Source organism: Oryctolagus cuniculus, chromosome 12 (assembly GCF_964237555.1).
Source record: "Oryctolagus cuniculus chromosome 12, mOryCun1.1, whole genome shotgun sequence".
Classification (NCBI taxonomy): domain Eukaryota; kingdom Metazoa; phylum Chordata; class Mammalia; order Lagomorpha; family Leporidae; genus Oryctolagus; species Oryctolagus cuniculus.
This window is the reverse complement of record NC_091443.1, coordinates 52,369,149-52,393,738: the sequence shown is the minus strand read 5'-3', so window position 1 is coordinate 52,393,738 and position 24,590 is coordinate 52,369,149. Positions and strand designations below refer to the sequence as shown.

Below are 24,590 nucleotides of genomic sequence, written 5' to 3'. Positions count from 1 at the left end.
GAGGTTCACTGTTGCAAGTTATCAACTCTTTAATAAAGAGTTTAGCACACAAGATTGAAGGGGAAAAGAGGATTCTGATGACAACAGAAAATAAAATAAATAACAGAGCCAGAGGCACATGGAGGAGTGGCATGGAGCTTTTTAATTTGGAAGGCAAAAGGTTACACTTAATGGAAGGCAGAGGTCATATTAATAACTGTTTATTACAAAGTTGCTTGGACAGAGAACTAGGGAACTTCTCGGGGTTTTCCATCTGCATACCAAATCAGAGTTGAGAGTAAACACCAATCTTCTGAAAATCCACATGTTCAACAGGCTGCCTTCTTCAATAACTCTTATCCAGGGAAGTCCAAAAGTGAACCTAAAAGAAAGAAATATTAAAGGTAAAATGCGTCCTCAAATCCTCAACTCTTAAACTCACACGACAGTTATGGGGTTCCTAAGCTCAAGACAGCATTCAAGGGGCCAGTGCTGCAACGTGGTGGGTAAAGCCGCCACCTGCAGTGCCAGCATCCCATATGGGTGCCAGTTTGAGTCTCGGATGCTCCATTTCCGATCCAGCTCTCTGCTATGGCCTGGGAAAGCAGTAGAGGATGGCCCAGGTCCTTGGTCCCTGCACCCACATGGGAGACCCAAAAGAAACTCCTAGCTCCTGGCTTTGGATCAGTGCAGCTCTGGCAATTGAAGCCAATCAGGGAGTGAACCAGGGGATGGAAGACCTCTCTCTCCCTCTCTCTCCTTCTCTGCCTCTCCTTCATTCTCTGTGTAACTCTTCCAAATAAATAAATAAATCTTAAAAAAAAAAAAAAAAAAAAAAAAAAGACAATATTCAAGCCAGGTAAGAAAACTCAGAATGGAGCAAATGTAATAGTCAAACCTCAATTCCTTGTACACCAAGGGGCCTAGGGACAGGAAACAGGGGTCCTAAATGAAGTTCTATCATGATTAGCTGCTATTTTACATTAGTCACTCTAACCTCCCTGCTCCACAGGTCTTTTGATATGAGACTTGCTGGAAGCTTTTCTGGACCTGAATGTTTATAAAGCATTGATATCCAATCTTAGGGGGAATAGAAGAAGGAAGGATTCAAGAAAGTAAGTAGAGAAAAAGTCCCAATCCCATATATAACAGAGTACCAAAACAAAGTAAGTATTAACTTAATTTTTTAAGATTTATTTATTTACTTATTTGAAAGGCAGAGAAACAGAAAGAAAACAAAGAGGGAGAGATCTTCCATCTGCTGGCTCAGTCCCCAAATGACCACAACAGCTAGGTCTGGCCCATGCTGAAGCCAGAAGCCAGAACTCCATTCTGATCTCCCACATAGGTGGCAGGAATCCAGATATTTGGGCCATCTTCCTGGGCACATTAGCAGGAACGTGGACTGGAAGCAGAGCAGCCAGGACTCCAAAAGGGTGCTCTAAAACGGGATCCCAGCATCATAAGCAGCGGCTTAACCTGCTGAGTCACAAAGCTGGTCCCTAATTTACTTTTCTTTTAAAGGTAGAATTGTTTTTGGCAAGAAGGTGAGTAACTCCAGAAGTTGGCTGCACTGCTACGAGAGCCAGAATGCACCGGGATCTGTAATATGTGAGATAAAGACCCTCCTCCCAGAAACACAGGCTTCCTTACTAGTCCCTCGGTGGGGGCTTCCCACCTAGTAGACTCCAAGATAGCAGAAAGTGACCTCCTGGTCTTAGGAGCTCCAAGATCTCCTGTTATTTTTCTGATTTTCCTGCAGTGTACCATAAAAACCATCTATTCATGCCATGACTTGAAAAACATTGGGAAACACTACTTTTCCTACCCCCGTAGGTAAAAGAGCACCAAACACCTTACTTTGTTCAAGTGACCTGGAGATTTTTAGCATCAGAGCTATTAAAAAAGACTTTAGATTTCCTATCTAGCCAGAATGCTTTTATTTCACTAACAATTGTTAGAGAAATGCCTCATAACTCGGAACATTCTTTTATCAGTAGAACTGTGAGAAATGTGTAAAAGAACAAACAAAAGGAGGGAGTAAAAAGTGTTCCCAGTGCCAAACAAGAACGAGGGCCTGGGAAGACTCATCTATTCATTCCACCACATTTCTTAAGCAAGCTCTCTGGCAGCGGACTCTGAGCCCACACAGCCATCAGCTCTAGCAGTGAAAAAGGACAGGGGCATAAGGCCAGATCAGGGAACAAAGTCTTGGCTTACTTAGGATTACAGAAGAAATATGGCTTGGTATAAAAATCAAGGATTGAGATTCTATATTAAGTGAAACATTTAAACTTCGGGCACGGAGGTCATTCATGTGGAGGGCAAAACAGAGTCACAACAGTGTGTCTTTGCTAGGGATTTTCAGAACACCTTATTTAAAACCATCTTTTCCCTTCCTGTAAGGCAAAGATAGGTTTACCAGATGCTATGCTAAAAGCAGAGGCCCTGAGATGCTCTGCAATGTCAGCTCAAGCAAACTGGACCAATCACCAGCCCAGAACGGTTTCAACTGCTACCCAAGGCGTAAAGGTTTTGGGGGAATGACTAATAAAAATCTCCTCCCCCGATACCGACACAGGCACAATGTGCCTTCACCTACGGAGAAGAGTTAGCGTGACTTCTTCAGTCTGTTCTCCCCATGCATAAAACACGGTGCCATTTATTAGTCTGTTCTAATCATCTTAAAAGAAAGCGAGCAGCACAAAGAAGTGTTTAAAATAATTCCTCTCTGCATACATTGAGGAGAGAATGCCAGACAGGGACGTCTCTATCTGGAATTTGTATTCTTCCCCAACAACACATCTATTCAGACACTAGCACTGGGCAGATACCATCAAACACTGATTTTTGCCTTCCAATCCATCTCATCCCTGATGCTGGTCATTCAATTAAAAAAGAAATGAAAGATAACGTGAATCAAAGACCATACTTTAGGAATTCTAGGTTCACAGCTCAATCTGAATCACTACAGTTTTAGAAGGTATAGATCCTATTTGTCTACAAATGAAAGCAGCTTTTAAAGATCAGCTAGCTCAACCCTTGCAATTTAAAGATGCAACAACTGTAACCTTATAGTAGCCTCAGGCCATAGGTGACTATTTAAGCTCTATTAAAATTAAATAAAATGAAAAATTCAGTTCCTCATCTCTGTCAGCCCGCCCCATTTTTAATAACACAGACAGGGGCAGGTATGTGGCACAGCAGTTAAATGGCCTCTTGGAACACCCACATCTAGTATCGAAGTGCTTGAGTTCAAGGCTCAGCTCCACTTCCGATCCAGCTTCCTGCTGATGCACACCCCAGGAGGCAGTAGTGATGGCTCAAGTAGTTGGAACCCTGTCACCCACATGAGACTCCTGGCTATAGCCTGGCCCAGCTCTGGCTGTTGCAGGTATCTAGGGGATGAATCAGTGGATAGAGGATCTCTATCCCTCTGCCTTCCAAATCAAATGAAAATTTAAAAATTTTTAAAGTGTCTCATTTTTTAAAAAATCACATATGGCTAATGGTTCCAGTATTGGGCAGACCCAGAATGCAATCTCATTGCTGAAAGTTCCATTGGGCAGCACTGGTGCAGGGTCACCCTCATGAGACATACATTCTGCATCTGTCTGACCATATTAAAGATGACCAACTTTGGGGCCAGCACTGTGTCATAACGGATAAAGCCGAAGCCTTCATTGCTAGCATCTCATATGGGAGCCAGTTTGAGTCCCGGCTGCTCCACTTCAGATCCAGCTCTCTGCTGGGAGAGCAGTAGAAGATGGCCCAAGTTCTTGAGCCCCTGCACCCATGTGGGAGACCTGGGAGAAGCTCCAGTCTTCTGGCTTCAGATAGGCCCAGCTCTGGCTATTGTGGCCATTTGGGGAGTGAACCAACAGATGGAAGCTAGACTCTCTTTCTCTCTTTCTCTCTCTCTCTCTCTCTCTCTGCCTCTGCCTCTGCCTCTCTGTAACTCTGCCTTTCAGATAAATAAATCTTTAAAAAAAAAAAATGATGACCAACTTTGCAGAGATATTTGAGACAGTCTGTCTTCATCCTTTCTTATCCACCATCTTTCTCATTTAAATTTTATTTAAATTTTTCCTATTTAAAAAAGAAAAGTTTGGCATTTTTAATGAAAACCTTCTAACAGGAAGATATATAGATATATATATTCACCATAAAGTCCCTGAATGGAGAGGAAGCAGCACTGGGAAAGTTTGGAAGCCAAATATCAACTAGCAAGCTCCCCCTTAAGTCTCTTTGTAGCTCCAGAGCCGGGGTAAGTCAACTTAAACTTCAAAGTTTAAATGCCTCAGGTGTGAAATGCAACTACTACTCTGTCTACCTCCATGACAGGGCAGGTGGTAAAACTCACACAAGGTAATGTCTGTAAAAGCACATGTAGAATGTAGGTGAATCCTACAAGCCTGGGAAAGTGATTTTGTTGTAAGTAGTCACTCTTCAATTTTCTCCCCCCTGAGAATGGAAAGTGGGAATCTTGAAATGTGGATAAAATGCAACGACTGGGGAAAAAAGCGAAACCCAACCAAGCATCCACAAAAACAGCACAGTCCTCAACAAACGCAAGAGGGACCATCATAAATTATAGCAATGAAAGGCTTTATCACAAGAGACTCTTATGAACACCCCTGCCAATTTCCACTGTGCAGACAAGGAAACTGCTGCTCAGAGATAGCTTATGTGTCCATCCAACTGGCTAACAGAGCAACGGCCATGATGCAGGTCTCCTGACTTCTCGTGCTCTTCACCACTACACAGCCGCTCACGGGATCTTTTCCTTCACCTTTCCTCCACAGCACTTGCTACATGCATTAGTATCCAAGTAATCAATGATAGAGCTATTTTGCTTGCAGCTGAAAATGATTTCTTTGTTCATACATTCACTCAACAAACATGCCATCATCACTGTTAGTGCTGTGCTCCCTGGTCTCAGGGAGTTCAGGGGCCAGGGGGAGAGACAGGAAAGGGAATGAGCAGTTTCGTAATGATGGGATTTTAGAAGTGGGCTCCGAGAGACCAGGGAAGAGGGTCCTAGATAACATAAGGAGTGAAGACGACTCCGGGCAGGAGTCCTCTGAGCTGGAAGGATGGAGAAGATAAGGCAGGGAGTTGGGGCAGCAATGAAATTCATAAGCACACATCTACTTCATATTCTCTTTCACTTTTTTAAGATTTATTTATTTGAGCCGGCGCTGCGGCTCAATAGGCTAATCCTCCACCTAGCGGCACCGGCACACTGGGTTCTAGTCCCGGTCGGGGCGCCAGATTCTGTCCCGGTTGCCCCTCTTCCAGGCCAGCTCTCTGCTTTGGCCCGGGAAGGCAGTGGAGGATGGCCCAAGAACTTGGGCCCTGCACCCCATGGGAGACCAGGATAAGTACCTGGCTCCTGCCATCGGATCAGCGCGGTGCACCGGCAGCGATGGCCATTGGAGGGTGAACCAACGGCAAAAGGAAGACCTTTCTCTCTGTCTCTCTCTCTCACTGTCCACTCTGCCTGTCAAAAAATAATTGAAAAAAAAAAAAAGAATAATTAGTAAAGAATTAATCTCACTTTCCAACCAAGAGGAAAAAAAAAACACATCTCATTGTGCCTACCTGAGTAGATTTTCTACAAATTTAAGATAGTTCCTTTCTGGGGAAACTATTTGGTAGCTGGAATGAATCCAGTCTAAGGTAGAAATGCCAAAGTGAAAATGAAATAAAAACTAAATGGGCCTCTCACCAACAAAAAATTAAAAATTATTGCCAGTGAAAGGTCATTGTTGAGAACAATAAAAGGTTTAGAACAAAGCAAAGAGGGAGCTCTCACACTGGCAAAAGAAGGAAACAAAGCGGAAATCTGAGCATCCTCCCTGTACAACAAAACCCTTCGGCCACCGTAAGGTTCCTTGCCCTTTTGTTTCTAACTCTACACTACCCACTTCTGGCCAGAATGGAAAGTAACCCCCGACTCTGCATCTGAACCCACTTGGCCCTCTGCTGCCCTCCTATGCCTGGAAAGAAACTAAGTCCTACTGCAAAGATCAGTTCAGTGGTTTCCTCCCTGACACTTCACTTCTCTCAGCTTAGTGGTACATTCTCCCAGCACAGGAACAGACTCCCCACTAGGTGGCAGTGGAACCTAAAAAATAACATTTGGATTCTCTACCAAAGGTAATTCTCCAGATTACTATATTTTAATTGATGAATTCGAAAAGCCAACACAATTGCATGTTTGTAAACAGCACTGCCTGTGAGGGTTAAAAATGTTCTACCCTGCAGCCCCCTTGCTCCAGCTAAGATTAAACACTATGAATTTTTAAGACCTATGGGAGAATGGTCTCCACTATAAAAACAAAGCAGCACTAACAAGGTTTTAGCACAGGCTTTTGGCACACTCTCCCCAGGAGCTGCACATATTACCCACCTGGGTTTGTCCCAGTTTATCTCTTCCTCAGATCCAGAGCTCAGGTCATCAGAACCTGAATTCCCAAACTGTAACCCAATGTAGTTCTGTCCCTCTTTTCCTCATTTCCTTCAGAACTACCTGAGACCGGCTTTCTTTTTTCCACAAAGGCAGAGAGAGAGAGAGAGAGAGAGAGAGAGAGAGAGAGGGAAGGAGGGAGAAAGAGAGATGGAAGAGATATCTTACATCCACTGATTCACTCCCCCAAACATCCACATAGCTGGAGCTAGGCCAGGCAAGAGCCAGAAGCCTGGATCTCAATCTGGGTAAGACAGACTCAAGTACTTGAGCCACCTTCCACTGCCTCCCAGGTGTGCATTAGCAGGAAGCTGGAATCAGGAGCGCAGCCAAGACTCAAACTCAGGCACTCCGACACAAAGCAGGCATCCTAAGCAGCATCTTAACTGCTGTGCCAGACATCCACCCCTAGGCTGACATTTTATTAAAAGAATGTCACTGGGGCCAGGCTGTGGTGTAGCAGGTAAAGCTGCCACCTGTAATGCCAGCATCCAACATGGGCACCAGTTCATGTCCCAGCTGTTCCACTTCTGATCCAGCTCCCCACTAATGGCATGGGGAAGGCGGCAGAAGATGGCTAAGTATTTGGGCCCCTGCACCCACATGGGAGACCCAGATGAAATGCCTGGCTCCTGGCTTCAGCCTAGTCCAGTGCTGGCAGCTGTGGCCATCTGGAGAGTGAACCAGCAGATGCAAGATCTCTCTCTCCCTGTCTCTAACTCTACTTTCAAAATAAACAAATATGGAAAAAAAAATTTTTTTAAGAATTTCACAAAGCAACACACAAAAAAATACATAAATGACAACAGAAAGTATGCAAAATTTTAAGTAAATCTGCTGAGCTTCCATACCATACATTCTTTCAAAACTTGGCTGCCGCCACATGCCAAACACTGATCATCACTTCAGGTGTGCCCAGATTCTTGGGGCTCAGAGGCTCATCAGAAGAGTTTTTACTTTTATATCTTTATAATACAAAAAAGGAGCATTTCTTAACCACCTGGACCTATATCCAGTACTGTCATCAGATTGGGTAGCTAACTATACTATACGGTTTCCCAAACTGCTATCTGTGACCATGTGTTCAGGATACCGTAGTCTCGAGTTTGGAAAACACACTGATATTAACAGATCTAGCTATTTTATTAGTTCTGGGTAAACAAAACTGCCATGAAGTCTTACAGGACAGGAAAGGAACTAGGTCTGGAGAGGGTATCCAAAGGGAACATAGCTAACCTATCATGTTTAATCTGTTCAAAATCTGCTAATTCCAGGTGGTGAATACAAGGGTGTCTGCCACATTTACACTGGTATTTTTTTCTGCCTTTTAGAAACCATCATAATAAAAGTGAAGAAAGGGGGGCCAGTGCTGTGGCTCAGTGGGTTAATGCCCTGGCCTGAAGAGCCAGCATCCCATACGAGTGCCAGTTCGAGTCCTGGCTGCTCCACTACTGATCCAGCTCTCTGTTGTGGCCTGGGAAGGCAGCAGAAGATGGCCCAAGTCTTTGGGCCCCTGCACCCACGTGGGAGACCCAGAAGAAGCTCTTGGCTCCTGGCTTCTAATCAGCACAGCGCCAGCCGTTGCAGCCAATTGGGGAGTGAACCATTGGATGGAAGACTTTCTCTTTCTCTCTCTCTCTTTCTCTCTCTCTCTCTCTCTCTCTGCCTCTCCTCTCTCTGTGTAACTCTGATTTGCAAATAAATAAATAAATCTTAAAAAAAAAGTGAAAAAAAGTAAGTATTAGGGTGAAGACAGTGATAACAAAACTGTGGTTCTTTTTAAATTTGCTTCTTTAACTCTGCAGTTGACAAACACTATATGATAAAGCAACTTGAACAAAAATGAAGTATAAAAATAGTTGTGAGATCAACATTTAGCCTAGCAGTTAAGATGCCAACCTCCCACATCAAAGTACCTGAGTTCAGTTCCCCAGTTCTGGGTCCTGACTCCAGCTTCTTGATAATGCAGACCTTGGGAGGCAGCAGGTGATAGCAAGTGACTGGGTACCTGCCACTCTCATGGGAGACCCAAGTTAAATCCCCAGCTCCTGGCTCCAGTTCCCCAACCCATCGCAAGCCTTTGCCAGCATTTGAGGAGTGACTGGTAGATGAGAGTTCTGTCTCTCACAAAAGTAAATAATATATTTACAACAAAATTATTTTTGGAAATCAGGCTAGATTATGAGTCTTATTAATGCTAAGTTTTCTAGCAAGGCTCTCTGAACTCAGTTCCTTGTATGTAAATGGGAAGAGCAACCTATCCTCGTGAGGTTATTTTGAGTTGGATGTGGAACAAGAAGCACTTAAACACATGACACATGGTGAGCACTCCATGTCTGATAACTGAGAATATATTTTTTAACTCCATGCCATTTTGATCTGCCTTTTTCAGAGTAGCTGCTTGTTTTAAATGTCACCCTCAAATTCAGGCAACACCAGTTACACTATAGATGTCTATTTTTTTATGCCCAACTTTCAGTTGGAAAATATGGAGACTGTTCAATCTGTTTAATCTTACCTTCTGAGCTGTTATGAATATTGTGAGCTCACCTGGAAACTATTTGAAAAGTGTTTTGACACACTACACATAGAGCTGAGTTAGAAGCACATAAAAGGGGTAAATAAATGTGTATTTACCAAACTGGCAGGGGCACAGTGAAGTGTACGTCAGATGAAGGATCTCTGTGGCAAGTACTCTGGGCAATCCCTAGAGAGGATGACTTTTGTGTGAGCATACTCTCTATAGAATGATTTAACACCCCAACTGAGATTGGAAGATTTTGCTGTACCATAATTCCCAGCTGAACAGGTGGCCTTGGGTTGTTAATATGGTCTGCAGTACACAGTTCCTGCTGAGCCTGCTTTTTTGTCTCTGTTTTTGTCATAATTTTGAAATAGTAAGCTCTCTGCAGCAGTCTTCCTCCAATCACGACAGCTCTGGGACATAATTTCCCATGATTTGGTATCTCCCTGAGCCTAGAGAACGTCCATGAAATGTTTGCTCTGTCCCATTCCTAAATATACACCATGACTCAGTGACACAAAAAGAACTTCAGGAACCTGAGGTAAGGCAACCAGACTTACAACCTCTCCAGCACCCTCTACCAGAGGGCCCAAGAGCCACTCATGGTATTCTAATAAGAAAGTCAATGCTGTGGCCAGCCTGTGGTATAGCAGTTTAAGCTGCAGTCTGCAGTGCCGGCATCCCTTATGGGTGCTGGTTTGAGCCCCAGCTGCTCCACTTCCAATTCAGCTCTCTGCTAATGCACCTGGGAAAGCAGTGGAAGATGGCCCAAGTGCTTGGGCCCCTGCACCCACATGGGAGACCCAGAAGAAGGTCCTTGCTTCAGCCAGGCCCAGCCCTGGCCACTGCGACCATCTGGGGAATGAACCAGCAAAAAAATGGAAGATTTCTCTCTCTCTCTCTGTACTTCTTTCAAATACATAAATAAATCTTTAAAAAAGAAAGTCAGTGTGGGTCAGTCTCCCAGCTGCACGAGCTTATCCACTGGTAACAGTTAACTGGCACTTGGTAAGAGCTGCTGTCTACTGTTCAGATAACTCACCTGCTGGCCCTGCTACAGATGGCATCGTCGCCACTTTCTTGGACTCTCACAGATCCTTAGTGAGGCTCTAACTATATTGTGTTTTAACTCTTAGGCTTCCATGCCTCTGCTCTACTAGACTGTTCACTTCTTGAAAGCAAGAGCCACATTTCACTTTTCTCTGTATTCTTTTTTTTTTTTTTTTTTTTTTTTTGACAGGCAGAGTGGACAGTGAGAAAGAGAGACAGAGAGAAAGGTCTTCCTTTTGCCGTTGGTTCACCCTCCAATGGCCGCCGCGGCCGGCGCGCTGCAGCCGGCGCACCGCGCTGATCCGATGGCAGGAGCCAGGAGCCAGGTGCTTTTCCTGGTCTCCCATGGGGTGCAGGGCCCAAGCACCTGGGCCATCCTCCACTGCACTCCCTGGCCACAGCAGAGAGCTGGCCTGGAAGAGGGGTGACCGGGACAGAATCCGGCGCCCCGACCGGGACTAGAACCCGGTGTGCCAGCGCCACAAGGCGGAGGATTAGCCTAGTGAGCCGCGGCGCCGGCCACTTTTCTCTGTATTCTAAAAAGAAGGCATTAAATGGCAAGCTGAGAACGAGGGAGGGCTACGTGGAGGCAGGGATGGGGAAAAACTCATCTTAATCAGGTCTCCAAGAAATTAAGTTGTATCAGAACAGAATAAAATGGTTCTCAAGTGTTTTCACTGAAATAAACCATCTGTCAACGTATCACTACCAAAAACGAAACCTTACCTAAACTAACAGAAGTGTTTTTCAGGCAATACAAAGGAAAAGACTTATGTATCCTTATAAGTAACTAATTATGTATGCCAGAAAATGAAGTCGCTGCCACATTACTGCATGTATTCTGCACATGACTGCTCTCTTGTGTTAAGAGTTCTGCAGCTTAGTACAGAACTGAGAGCTTTCCAAGTAAGGACAGAAGAGGCTGATCCTGGAATATGCACCTCCCAAGTATGATGGTATTTCCTAAGGTTGTCTTTTCTCTACTACTCAGTAACAACAATATTAAATTTCTGTAGTGCAAGGGCAAAGAAAACAGTGCACACGTTCATCACTAAGTTCACTAGGGTACTGGAAAGAACACTGAGCTAAGAGCACTCCTGGAAAAAGGCACTAGTCTACAACCACTTAACTACATGGTCAGAGAAGGCCCCTGGGGTGCTGAGGGCCCATGTTTCCTTATATATAACGTAACAGTGTTGACTGACAGTTTAGAAAACCCCATGTACTTATTAGAGTTTTAGGATTATGCTTAGGAGGGAGGGGAAGAACATCACACATGAAGGCAAGGCCAAGCAGAGAAGGCTAGTTCATTTCTGTCAATCAAAACAACTCCAGCTTTATTTTTGCTTTTTACACCAGAATTCCACATAAGAGTTTGTTTGGAAAAGAACAGTTCCATTGCCAAAAAAGGGGAAAGGATAAATGAAACAAACGGCATCCCTTCTTACATTTTAAAGTATGTTCCCCAGTTAATCCAATTTCCTCATATATTTCTACTTCAGGACACATAGCTAATGACCACAGTCTTTCATTTAATGTACACCAGATGGCCAGGTATAAATGAGGTACCAGGTACAATGAAGACAAGGACCCATCAGTTAAAGTCACAGATCAAAATCAGAAAAAACTAAGAGCAAATCTAAAAGCAAAACCTACAATTCAAATCTCTTCCAGTTGTGAGCTATGTTCGTGGAGCTACTGGTGTAGAAATTAATGTATTAGCTATAGGCAAACATTCATTTTCTATTATCTTAATGATTTGCCTAACAGTGAGAAGGCAATGACCAAGAGCGGCAGTACTAATGAATCACGATGCTATTAATGCATACTTTACAGACCAATGGAAAATTCTGCAAATGTCTTTATCAGCACTATGGGAGCACTGCCAACAGAGATCAGAACCAACCCCATTTAATTTCTCTTCCTAAAATCAACACAATGGGACAATGGTTATTATGATCTTCACTTACATAATTCCCGTCTCCTACTCCTCAGGTAATTGAATGAGAATGATTCAGCCAACAAAGTTCATGACCACAAGGTGCAGGATGGTGCTGGCAAAGAGAAAATCAGCAAAGGCTCGCTCTGGGGAGATGCCTTGGAAATCCGCTTTGTTCTGTGGGTTGATCTGTATTCTCAGGCAAACTACATGGAGAAAAACACAAATGTGGTTACCTAGAGGTATAACACAATTATGACTACAAATAGCACACTCAACCCTATGACACAACAATTTCACACTAACTGAAATGACTGCCATGTGTATTAAAATGTATGTATAGGACAGGCATTGTGGCACAATGGGTTAAACCACTGCTGTGACCCTCGAATCCCAAATCAGAGTGCCTGTTCAAGTCCCGGCTACTTCAGCTAATGCACCTTGGAAAGCAGTGGATGATGGCCCAAGTACTTGGGTCCCTGCCACCCACTTGGAAGACCTGGATAGAATTCCAGGCTCCTGGTTCGGCTTGGCCCAAAAGGCTGGGGCAGCCATTTGAAGAGTGAACCAGCAGATGGAAAACTGATCTTTCCCTCTCTCCCCTTCTCCTTGTCAATCTGCCTTTCAAATAATATATATATAAATCTTTTGCAAATGAATGTATAGGAAAAATACCCGTAACTCCAAACTAGAAAAACCTAGGTGTCTATCAACAGTAAAATGGATAAAGTATGGCATATGCAAACATAATATTATACAGCAATAAAAAAGAACTTCCACTATACACAACAGGTATGAATCTCAAATAGGTTAGGCAACACAATTCAAACACAAAAAGTGCATGCTGCATGATTCCCTATATGTTAAGCTTAAAACTAAGCAAAACAAATCTATGGTCATTCAAGTCAGCAGTGCTTTTTCTCTTTCATGAAGGGAGGGGTGACTGGGAAGATGCATGCAGACTTTCCAGGTGCTGGTAAGGCTTTATATCTTTAAAAAAAAAAAAAAAAAAAAGATTTATTTGAAAGGCAGAGTTAGAGAGAGAGGCAGAGGCAGAGGCAGAGAGAGAGAGTCTCCCATCTGCTAGCTCACTCCCCAAATGACCACAATGGCCAGAGCTGAGCTGATCTGAAGCCAGGAGCCAGGAGCTTCTTCCAGGGCTCCCATGTGGGTGCAGGAGCCCAAGCGCTTAGGCCATCTTCCGCTGCTTTCCCAGGCACATTGGCAGGCAGCTGGATTGGAAGTGGAGCAGCCAGGACTCAAACCGGCACCCATATGGGATGCCAGCACTGCAGGTTTACCCGCTATGCCACAGTGCTGGCTCCAGTAATGCTTTATATCTTCATCTCGGTGGTGGTTAAATGGATGAATATAAAAATTCATGAAGTTGTACACTTAATTTTTGTATTAACTGCTTGTTAAAGGAAAAAAAAAAAGACTTGTTACACTAAAAACCAGACACTCACTCAGATTAAAACATATATAACTGGCCGGCGCCACAGCTCAATAGACTAATCCTCCGCCTGCGGCGCCAGCACCCTGGGTTCTAGTCCCGGTCGGGGCACCGGATTCTGTCCCGGTTGCCCCTCTTCCAGTCCAGCTCTCTGCAGTGGCCTGGGTGTACAGTGGAGGATGGCCCAAGTGCATGGGCCCTGCATCCCATGGGAGACCAGGAGAAGCACCTGGCTCCTGGCTTCGGATCAGTGCGGTGCGCCGGCCATTGGAGGGTGAACCAACAGTAAAGGAAGACCTTTCTCTCTGTCTCTCTCTCTCTGTCCACTCTGCCTGTCAAAAAAATAAAAAAATTTAAAAAAACATATATAACCAAAAACCCCTCAGAATCCTCTTATCTCCCAAGTTAAAGGGTTTGTTGTTTTGTTTTGCTTTGTTTTGTTTTGAAGAGTTATTTATCTATTTAGGAGGCAGAGTTACAGACAGAGGGAGGGAGAGACAGAGAGAGAGGCCTTCTTCCATCCACTAGTTCAATCCTCAAATGGCCACAACAGCTGGAGCTGGGCCAATCCAAAGCCAAAAGCTTCTTCTGGGTCCCCCATGTGAGTGCAGGGGCCCAACCACTTGGGCCATCTTCTTCTGATTTCCTAGGCCATTAGCAGAGAGCTGGATTGGAAGAACAGCTGGGACTCGAACTGGTGCCCCACGCAGAGGCTTAACCTGCTACGCCACAGCACCAGCCCCAGTTAAAGATTTTTTCATTATACCTAAATGGAAATGCAGTTGAAGCAGCAACAAAAGGACTGAGCTGAACAAAAAGTTGTTAAAATGTGAGTTTCAGGACAGATGTTTGGCTCGGTGGCTGAAGTAAGCAGTTGGGACACCTGCATCCCATATCAGAGTGCCTATTCAAGTCCCTGCTCTGCTTCTGATTAGCTACCTCTAAAGTGCGCCCTAGGAGACAGCAGGTGATGGCTCAAGTACGTGAGCCCTGGCCACCCATGTGAGACCCATGTTAAGTTCTAGAGTCCTAGCTTCAGCCTAGGCCAACCCTCGCTATTTCAGGTATTTAAGGAGTGAACCTGTACACAGAAGATTGTCCCCTCTCGGTCTCTTTTTGTCTCTCTGCCTTCCAAATAAAATAGGCTTTTAAAAACTTGCAAAGGTGAATTTCTATTTTCTAGTGGAAATGTGCATAACAATGGATGGCAAGGATTGTAAATATGGTATGTTCATCTGTGAGTCCCTCATAGCTGTAGATAAGCTGTCTTTGAACTCAAAGTTCTAGTAGCTGCTTGTTTGTCTCAAGAAAGTCAAGAGACCTGTGCCGTTAACTCTTCAGAGAGCTCTCACTACCCCATTCTATACGCTTAGATTCTAACACGGTACATTAGCAACAGTCACCAGTGACATGAAAAGGAAGCTCCAGGAGTATACACTTCCAAAATATCTTTCTGCCTGTGATAAATTATTACGCTACTTTAAAAAAAAACAAATTTGCTTCAGGCTAGCATTCATCCCATCACTGACAAAGAAAAGGCAACGAACTGAAATCTAATCCAAAGGTCAGAAAACTATCAGACTAGTTCTCCAGAGTCTATCACCATGGCAACAGCTTTCATTCACTTAAAACATGTAAACACTATGGAAGCACCACTGATCTTCGCAGGCACCTCAGACGCTTCAAAATCTGAAGGACACTGACTGAAGCAAGGGCAACCAATTAAAATCCTGCTGCGGGAAGTACAGATTGGTTCCTCCGTTTGGGAGAGCAAGTGGCAATACCTATTAATATTTCAAGTATTTTCACCTTCTAACTAAGAAATGTTTCTTACAGAACAAAGACATTCCAACAGCAATGCTTGTAAAGTTAAATAAAGTTAAAAAGATGAGAGCAGCCCAATGTCATCTAGGGGATTAGTTACATTACACTACAGACCCACAGTGAAATCCCATGCAGTTGTTCAAAATAAGATGAATTCTCTATTCACTGGCAGCAAAGTTATCAAGATATGAAGTGAAAAAAAAAATCAAAACAATTATTTCATTCCATATGAGGGTACTAAAACAAAACTCACGCAAAATGTGTGCTTTTAATTCCATTTTCCATGAACTTTCTGAAGACCCCCCATGTTTCTTTCAAAAATGTTATTTACATGTAACATATTTTTAAAATATATTATTTGCTCATTTTTTAAGGTAGAATCTAGAGAAAAATCTGAAGAAAAAGATACCAAATCATTAGCAGTGGTTATGGGGTAGAGGATATGGGGGAGCACTGGGAGTAATATGAGGGGACAAAAGAAAAACTCTGCAAAGGTTAATACAGGGGCCAGCACTGTGGAGTAGCAGGCAGAGCCGCTGCCTACAGTGCCCACATCGCTTATGGGCACGAGTTTGAGTCCCAGCTGCTCCACTTTTTTTTTTTTAATTTGACAGGTAGAGTCATAGACAGTGTGAGAGAGAGACAGAGAGAAAGGTCTTCCTTCCATTGGTTCACTCCCCAAATGGCCACCACGGCCAGCGCTGCGCCAATATGAAGCCAGGAACCAGGTGCTTCTCCCTGGTCTCTCATGCGGATGCAGGGGCCCAAGCGCTTGGGCCATCCTCCACTGCCCTCCCAGGCTACAGCAGAGAGCTGGACTGGAAGAGGAGCAGCCGCAACTAGAACCGGTGCCCATATGGGATGCCAGCGCCACAGGCAGAGGATTAACCAAGTGAGCCACGGCACTGGCCCCTCAGCTGTTCCATTTCTGATCCAGCTCTCTGCTATGGCCTGAAAAAGCAGTAGAACACAGTCCAAGTCCTTGGGCCCCTACACGCACGTGGAAGACCCGGAAGAAGCTCCTGGCTCCTGGCTTCAGATTGGTGCAGCTCTGTGAGCCTACTGGGGAGTGAATCAGCCGATGGAAGACCTCTCTCTCTTCTCTCTGCCTCTCCTCTCTCTGTGTAACTCTTTCAAGTAAATAAATAAATCTTAAAAAAAAAAAATGAACACAGTAATGAAGTGCTGTTATCATGATTATGATCATTGTAAGCCAAGTTATTTGTATGACAATGTTAAGAAACAGAGACCTTGGAGCCGGTATTGTGGTGTAGTAAGTTAAGCTGCTACCTAGAACACTAGCACCCATATGGAAGTACCAATTCAGGTCCTGCCTGCTCTGCTTCCCTTCTAGCTCCCTGCAAATGTGCCTGGGAAGTCAGTGGAGGATGGCTCAAATGCTTGGGCCTCCACTTTCCACATGTGAGACCTGGAAGAACCTCCTGGCTCCTGGCTTTGTCTTGGCCCAGCCTTGGCCCTTGCAGCCATTTGAGGAGTAAACCAGTGGACAGAAGCTCTCTCGCTCAGTCGCTCTCTTTCTTTCAAATAAATGAACAAATCTTGTTAAAAAGAGAAATGCAGAGTCCAAGATCCCACCTCAGACTTCTTGTACCAGAATCTGCATTTAAAAAAAAAAAGAATCAGAGGCCACAAAGATAGAAAAGGCCTCCAGGGTTATAAACACCAACAACATTTGATGATTAACACGATTAACAGGACCAAGAGATGGCAAAAGGTGGGTATGTAAGATGAGAATGTGTGAATCACCTGGGACATTTTCCAAAGTATAGTCATCACTTACAGAATCTGGTTACACCATCCCCAGGAGAACAACAAGACTTCCAGAGTTTTCGTCACTAATAAGAGTATCCTATCCCTCACATGCACCAAGGAACAAAAAAGGTAAACACCTGCTCTAAAGCTCGTGCTAGGGGTGAGTGGGCACAAGGGTTAAGGCCCTGCTTGAGATACTCACACCAGTATCAGAGTGCTGTTTACATCATCCTTCTGATCCAGCTTCCTAATAACACACCTAGGAGGCAGCAGAGGATGACCCGAGTACTTGGGTTCCTGCCACCCACCTGGGAGACCCTGACTGAGTTCCTAGCTCCTGGCTTCCACCTGGCCCAGGCCCAGTTGTGGCCATTTAGGGAATAAGTGAATCAGCAGATGGAAGATCTCTATATCTCTCTCTCTGTTTTGTGTGTGTGTGTGATTTCTCTGATTTCTCTCTTCCCCTCCTCCTCCCTCCCTCTTTCATTGACACTCTACCTTCTAATAAATTAAAAAAAAAAAAAAAAAAAAAAAAGCAGCCGGCACCACAGCTCACTAATCCAATCCTCCGCCTGTGGCGCCGGCACCCCAGGTTCTAGTCCCAGTTGGGGCGCCAGATTCTGTCCCGTTTGCTCCTCTTCCAGGCCAGTTCTGCTGTGGCCCAGGAAGGCAGTGGAGGACGGCCCAGGCCCCTGGGCCCTGCACCCACATGGGAGACCAGGAGGAAGCACCTGGCTCTTGGCTTCGAATGGGCGCGGCGCGCTGGCTGCAACGGGCTGGCCATAGTGGCCATTTGGGGGATGAACCAACAGAAAAAGGAAGACCTTTCTCTCTGTGTGTCTCTCTCACTGTCTAACTCTGCCTGTCAAAAAAAAAAAAAAAAAAAAAAACTTCTCCATCACTGGTCCTTCAGGATCTTCCTGAGCACGTCTAAAGATGGAAATCTACAGCCTCCTGAAGCAATCTGTTCAGCAATTCTAACTGACTCTATCTCCTTATATTTTCATTCCTTGAGCAAAATATTTATTGAACATCTGCTATGTACCATGCTTCATTCAGATGCCGTAAGAACGGCACAGAACAAGACAAGGAGGCTGGATCCCAAGAAACTTACAAACCTCTGGAGAGAAATATAACACATAAACAAATAAACAAGGAAGTATCAGGTAGTGATGAGTGCTATGAAGAAAATAAGATAGGATTAAAAAAGAGTTACTGGGAAGCTATTTTTTATTTAATGATCACAGAAAGCCTCCTTAGAAAGACACTACTTAAGACCAATACTTGAAATGTCATGAAGCAGCTATAGAAAGATCTGGGGATAGAGCGTTCTAGATAGTAAGAATGATCTTGAAATGTTCTAGAAAGACCAAGGTCAGACCACTCAGTCTATAATGATCAAGGGGAAGTAGACAAAGGCCAAATTCTGTAAGGCTCTGTAAGACTCAGAGGAGAGTCTGCACTTGGTTCTAAGTGCTATGAAACAATATTTCAAGAGTTTGAGCAGATGAGTAAAAATATGCACTTTTAAAGGCTGCTAGAACTGCAACATGAAGAATGGTTTGTAGAGTTAAAGAAAAAGATGAGTTACTGGCCGGCACCGCTGCTCACTAGGCTAATTATCCCCCTTGCGGCGCCGGCACACCGGGTTCTAGTCCCGGTCGGGGCGCCGAATTCTGTCCCAGTTGCCCCTCTTCCAGGCCAGCTCTCTGCTGTGGCCCAGGAGTGCAGTGGAGGATGGCCCAAGAACTTGGGCCCTGCACCCCATGGGAGACCAGGAGAAGCACCTGGCTCCTGCCATCGGATCAGCGCGGTGCGCCGGCCGCGGTGTGGTGCGCCGGCCGCAGCGCACCAGCCGCGGCGGCCATTGGAGGGTGAACCAATGGCAAAAGGAAGACCTTTCTCTCTGTCTCTCTCACTATCCACTCTGCCTGTCAAAAAAAAAAAGTTACTAAGGAGTCAAAGAGCTGCAGAGAATGCTAGTACAAATGGAAGTGAAGACACAGCTAAGCAAAGAAATAAAGTGAAGGGATCTTGAACCACGCCCTCAAGCCAGTTTAGTGTCACAAAATGTAGGAAGGAAAAACCACTGAGGTGAGAGGAATACGCAGGATGGTGTCATAAAAGCTTCTGGATCAAAGTATCTGACGAGAAGCAAACTGCGTGAAAATGAAGGCTGCTGAGCAGTCAGGCAAGGTGGAGCAGACCACCAGCAGGTATGGCAAATACAGTCAGAGCAGCGTCAGTGAAGTCAGGACAGAACACCACAAAGAATAGGTCAGGGAAAGAACGGACGCGAGAAAAGAGAAACAGCAACAATTCTTTCAAGAATTTTTGTGACGATGGAGAAGAAACAGGAGAGTAGCTGGAAATATATCTGGGGGGTCAAATGGAATTTTTTTTGAGTATCATTAGAACATATTTGTATGATGGAAATGATTCAGTAAAGAGAAACTAATGATGCAGAATGGAGGGCTAACACTACAAAAGCTGAGTCCTTGAGATCCAACAAGACTGGATCACCTGCACAAGTAAAGGAACAGGCCTTCAACAGAAGAGACATAGCATGACCATGGTGGGGTAAGTCAGAGTGTGAGCACAGAAGCAGGTGGGTTGCTATGATTCACTGGTAGCAAGAGGAAGGGTTCCTGTCTATTTTTTAGTAAAAATAAATATAAATAAAAATCATCAACTGAGAATAAAAGAAATACAGAAAAGCGATATTATGAAACATTTTGGGAAAGTGAAACCTGTTAGGGAAGCATACTGCAGGACCACTAGGCAGCGTTAGATGTCCATTCTGTTCCTGTTCTTACCAATAATCCTCCATTAGCACAATACCCACGTTTACTTGTCTGTATCTCCCACCAGATTATAAACCCTGTGACAGCAGGGATGGTGTCTATGTGCTTCACAGGTAAATCCCTAGCACCTCAGCAAAGGAGGTGGCACATTTTTGCTCAGCATTCCTTAAATTACTATATGCATGCTCCCAGTTTACCATATGAAATGAAAGGTCAAAGTCAGCTCTTACCTACAAGGGTTCACCTACCAGAGACTAATGAAAGAAAATACAGTACAGTACAAAACTGGGCTTGCACATGCTCACTCTCTCTCTCTCGCTCTCACATACACACACATGGCAAAACAGAGGCATAGGAGAAAGAGCTAAATCTGCTGGGAGAGCCAGGGAAGGGTTCCCGAAAAAGTAGCACTAGTGCTGAGATCTAGGGAGTGAAGGAATGGGGCCTGCCTTGTGGCACAGCAGATGAAGTCATCGTGTGGGACAACATCCCATACCGGAGTGCTGGTTTAGAGCCCCACTGCTTCGCCTTTTTTTTTTTCTTAGTTTATTTGAAAGTCAGAGAGAAAGAGGGGTGGGGGAAGACAGAGCGAGAGAGAGACAGAAAAGAGAGAGAGATACCTTCTATCTACTGGTTCACTCCCCAGCTGGCCACAACAGCCAGGGCTGCCCCAGGCCAAAGCCTAAGCACTTGGACCATCCTCTGCCTTTTCCAGGCAGCTGGATCAGAAGTGGAGCAGCTGGGACACAAATTGGCACCCATATGGGATGCTGGAATCACAAGCAGCAGCTTTACCTGCTACACCACAATGCCAGTCCCACTGCTCTGCTTCTTATCTAGCTCCCAACTAACATGCCTGGGAAAGCACAGGGAGACAGCCCAAGTACTTGGATCCTTGCCAGCCATGTGGGAGATGTGGATGGAGTTCTAAGTTCCCAGCTTTGGCCTGGCCTAGCCCCAGCAGTGGTGGTCTTTAGGAGCGTGAACTAGGAGACAGAGAGCTCATCCACCTCCACCTCTGTCTCTCTCTCTCTCTCTGTCATTCTGCCTTCTAAATAAATAATAAATAAAAGTTTTTTTTTTTTTAAAGTGAAGGAATTTTAAAGTCACCCAAGCAAAGGTAAACAGCTTCAAACATCACAATGTTTAGGGGATGTGTTCAGGAAGTAGCTCAATTACACTGGAGCAAAAAAGTAGGGAAGGCAGAGGCAAGAGATGTAGATGGAGACAGAGATGAGGTCAGATCATGCAAGAACTTGTTTGCCACAAAAAGAATTTAACTTTAGGAACCACAAATTTTATGTGGGGAATAACCAATTAGATTTGCAAACAGGGAAAGACAAACTAAAAGCAAAGGCACCAGAGATAGCAAGGATGATTACAGTAGTCTAGACAAGAGATATTGAAGCCTAAGAAGATTAAGAGGTAACAATGGGAGGCCGGCGCCGCGGCTCACTAGGCTAATCCTCCGCCTAGCGGCGCCGGCACACCGGGTTCTAGTCCCGGTCAGGGCTCCGGATTCTGTCCCGGTTGCCCCTCTTCCAGGCCAGCTCTCTGCTGTGGCCAGGGAGTGCAGTGGAGGATGGCCCAAGTGCTTGGGCCCTGCACCCCATGGGAGACCAGGATAAGTACCTGGCTCCTGCCATCGGATCAGCGCGGTGTGCCAGTGCAGTGCACCGGCCGCGGTGGCCATTGGAGGGTGAACCAACGGCAAAGGAAGACCTTTCTCTCTGTCTCTCTCTCTCACTGTCCACTCTGTCAAAAAAAAAAGAAAAAGAGGTAACAATGGATATGAAAGTTATTTAGAAACAGGACTATCAGGCGAACTTCTACTCTTTTAGAAAGCCATAGCTGGAGTTACTATTAGGATTTAGGATGCACAAAATTGATGGATAATTCCAAAGGAGATGCTGCATACCAGTCCACACAGCCCAATTGCTCCCGTGAGTTAGAAAACTACTCAGATTTTTCTCTTTCAAATTCAAACTGCTGTTAGATTTGTAATCTACAGAACAAAACTTAAAAAGTAGAAACTGAAGCAGGCATGTGACACAGCAGTTAAGACGTCAGGTTAGGCACCTGCACCCCAGATTAAACTGCCTGGGTTTAAGTTCTGACTCCACTCCTGATTCAGCTTCCTGCTAATATGTACCCTGGAAGGCAGTAAATGATGGCCCAAGTGCTTGGGTCTCTGCCACCACATGAGATCTGGAGTGAGTTCCAAGCTCCCAGCTTTGGCCTGGCCCAGTCCTAGCTGTTGTAGGCATTTGGGGAATGAACCAGTGGGTATAAGATTTATCTCCATCTATGTATCTGTCAGTCTCTTTGTCTTTCAAATAAATGAAAAAAAATTTTTTTAATTTTCAAAGTCAGAATTTTTTCACATAGATGATACAAGAGAAGTTGTAAAATGACTTAAAAAACTGGTTTCAAGACCAAAGGCTATTTTAAGAATAGTATTACTGTTTCCCATTTCAAATGAGCAGAGATTTCAGTTAGGTAGAAAAGGAAACCAGAAGGGCTGCCAACAATGGAATGCTACACTAAAAAGACAGATGTCCTCCTCTAGGGATAGCCAAACATAACGTAAACAGCAGCTGAGGATATCGGAAATTTGTCTGGAAGAAGAAAATTATTCTGCCTCTGAGGTCTTTTAAAGCCTACTATACTAAACTTTGCTAATCCAAAACAAAGATCTTGCAATGGCAATTTTACACTTTTGGTTCCTTCTAGAAACCATGGTATTACATTTTGGATGTGGTTTGTCTCCAAGAGTGCAGGTGTTGGAAGCTTGGTCCCTAGGATGGTGGTGTACCAGGAGGTGGTGAGAACTTTAAGAGGTGAGACCTAATGGGATTTTCTCAGGTCACTGGGGCCATGCCCTCCAACAGGGTAAATTCTTTTTATTATTATTATTTTATTTGAGGTAGTTACAGAGAGGGATAGAGAAAGGTCTTCCATCTACTGGCTCACTCCTCAACTGGCCACAATGGACACAGCTGGGCAGATCCAAAGCCAGGAGCCAAGAGCTTCTTCAAGGTCTCCCATGTGGGTGCAAGGGCCCAAGCATTTGGGCCATCTTCCACTGCTTCCCAGGTGCATTAGCAGAGAGCTGGATCAGAAGAGGAAGGGCCAGGACACATACCCAAGTGCCTGCATGGGATGCCGGCAGTGCAGGTGGAGATTTAGCCCACTACGCCACAGTACTAGCCCCAGGATAAAGTAATTCTTGAGGGACCCTGAGTTAGTTCTCATGAGAGGGTTGTTATCAAACAAGTCTGACCACTGCCTAGCCTCTCTGGCTTCAGGTTACACTAGCTCCCACCACTGTAATGCTGTCCACCACAAGGCCTGCACCAGAGTAAAACAGAGGCTGGTGCCATGCCCTTGAACCTCCAGAAGTGTGAGCTAAAAAAACTCTTTACATTCAGACTCAGTAATGTTGTCACGGTAACATAAGACTAATAAATGTGGTTACGTCTCCCATTTTCATACCACCACGACCAAGAGCAGCCTTTTTAAAGGGATGCAGCATTTTGGCCAGCGCCGCAGGTCACTCGGCTAATCCTCCACCTGTGGCGCCGGCACACTGGGTTCTAGTCCCAGTTGGGGCGCCGGATTCTGTCCCGGTTGCTCCTCTTCCAGGCCAGCTCTCTTCCATGGCCTGGGAGTACAGTGGAGGATGGCCCAAGTGTTTGGGCCCTGCATCTGCATGGGAGACCAAGAGGAAGCACCTGGTTCCTGGCTTCAGATCGGCGCAGCACGCCGGCCATAGCGGCCATTTGGAGGGTGAGCCAACAGAAGGAAGACCTTTCTCTCTCTCTCTCTCACTGTCTAACTCTGCCTGTCAAAAATAAATAAATAAATAAAAGGGATGCAGCTTTTTTTTTTTTTTTAATTTGACAAGTAGAGTTAGTGAGAGAGACAGAAAGGTCTTCCTTCCATTGGTTCACTCCCCAAGTCGCCACCACGGCCAGCGCTGCACCAATACAAAGCCAGGAGCCAGGTACTTCCTCCTGGTCTCCCATGCGGGTGCAGGGCCCAATCACTTGGGCCACCCTCCACTGCCCTCCTGGGCCACAGCAGAGATCTGGACTGGAAGAGGAGCAACCGGGACTAGAACCTGGCGCCCATATGGGATGCTGGTGCCACAGGTGGAGGATTAGCCAAGTGAGCTACTGCGCTGGCCCTGCATTTTAATTTTTTTTAAAGATTTATTCATTTTATTTGAAAGTCAGAGTTACACAGAGAGAGGAGAGGCAGAGAGAGAGAGAGGTCTTCCATCCGCAGGTTCACTCCTCAATTGGCTGCAACGGCCAGAGCTGCGCCGATCCTAAGATAGGAGCCAGGAGCTTTCTCCAGGTCTTCCCATGTGGGTACAGGGACCCAAGGACTTGGGCCATCTTTTAACTGCTTTCCCAGGCCATAGCAGAGAGCTGGATCGGAAGCGGAGCAGCCGGGTCTTGATCCGGCACCTATATGGGATGCTGGCACTTCAGGCCAGGGCTTAACCACTGCACCACAATGCTAGCGCCAAGGGATGCAATATTTTAAACTGGTTTAAAATATGCAGATCAATTTCCAAAGAGGATAGGAAAAATTATCAGATGCAAAGGAAGTGGAAGAACATAGCCAAAAAAGAAATAAAAAGGAACTTTCTTCTCCAATCCATCCTATATGCTAACACCAATTTTAAGTTACTCCTTTATTCAAAATTGATAATAAACTCAGATTCTTCCTATTACCTACATCCCAACTTCCTTGACCTGGCA

At 45.0% G+C, this 24,590-nt stretch overlaps 1 protein-coding gene across 1 annotated transcript in view; it reads right to left on the bottom strand.

The window, feature by feature from the left end:
• Nucleotides 1-121: 121 nt before the first annotated feature.
• The window catches only part of DAD1 (defender against cell death 1), a 28,817-nt gene continuing 4,348 nt past the window's right edge, over nt 122-24,590 (bottom strand). The window contains exons 2-3 of the mRNA XM_002718058.5: nt 11,996-12,170; nt 122-361 (exon numbers count right to left, since the gene is read on the bottom strand). Coding sequence (XP_002718104.4) covers nt 12,040-12,170 — 131 coding nt within the window. The 3' untranslated portion in view covers nt 122-361; nt 11,996-12,039. The remainder of the gene's footprint in view (nt 362-11,995; nt 12,171-24,590) is intronic.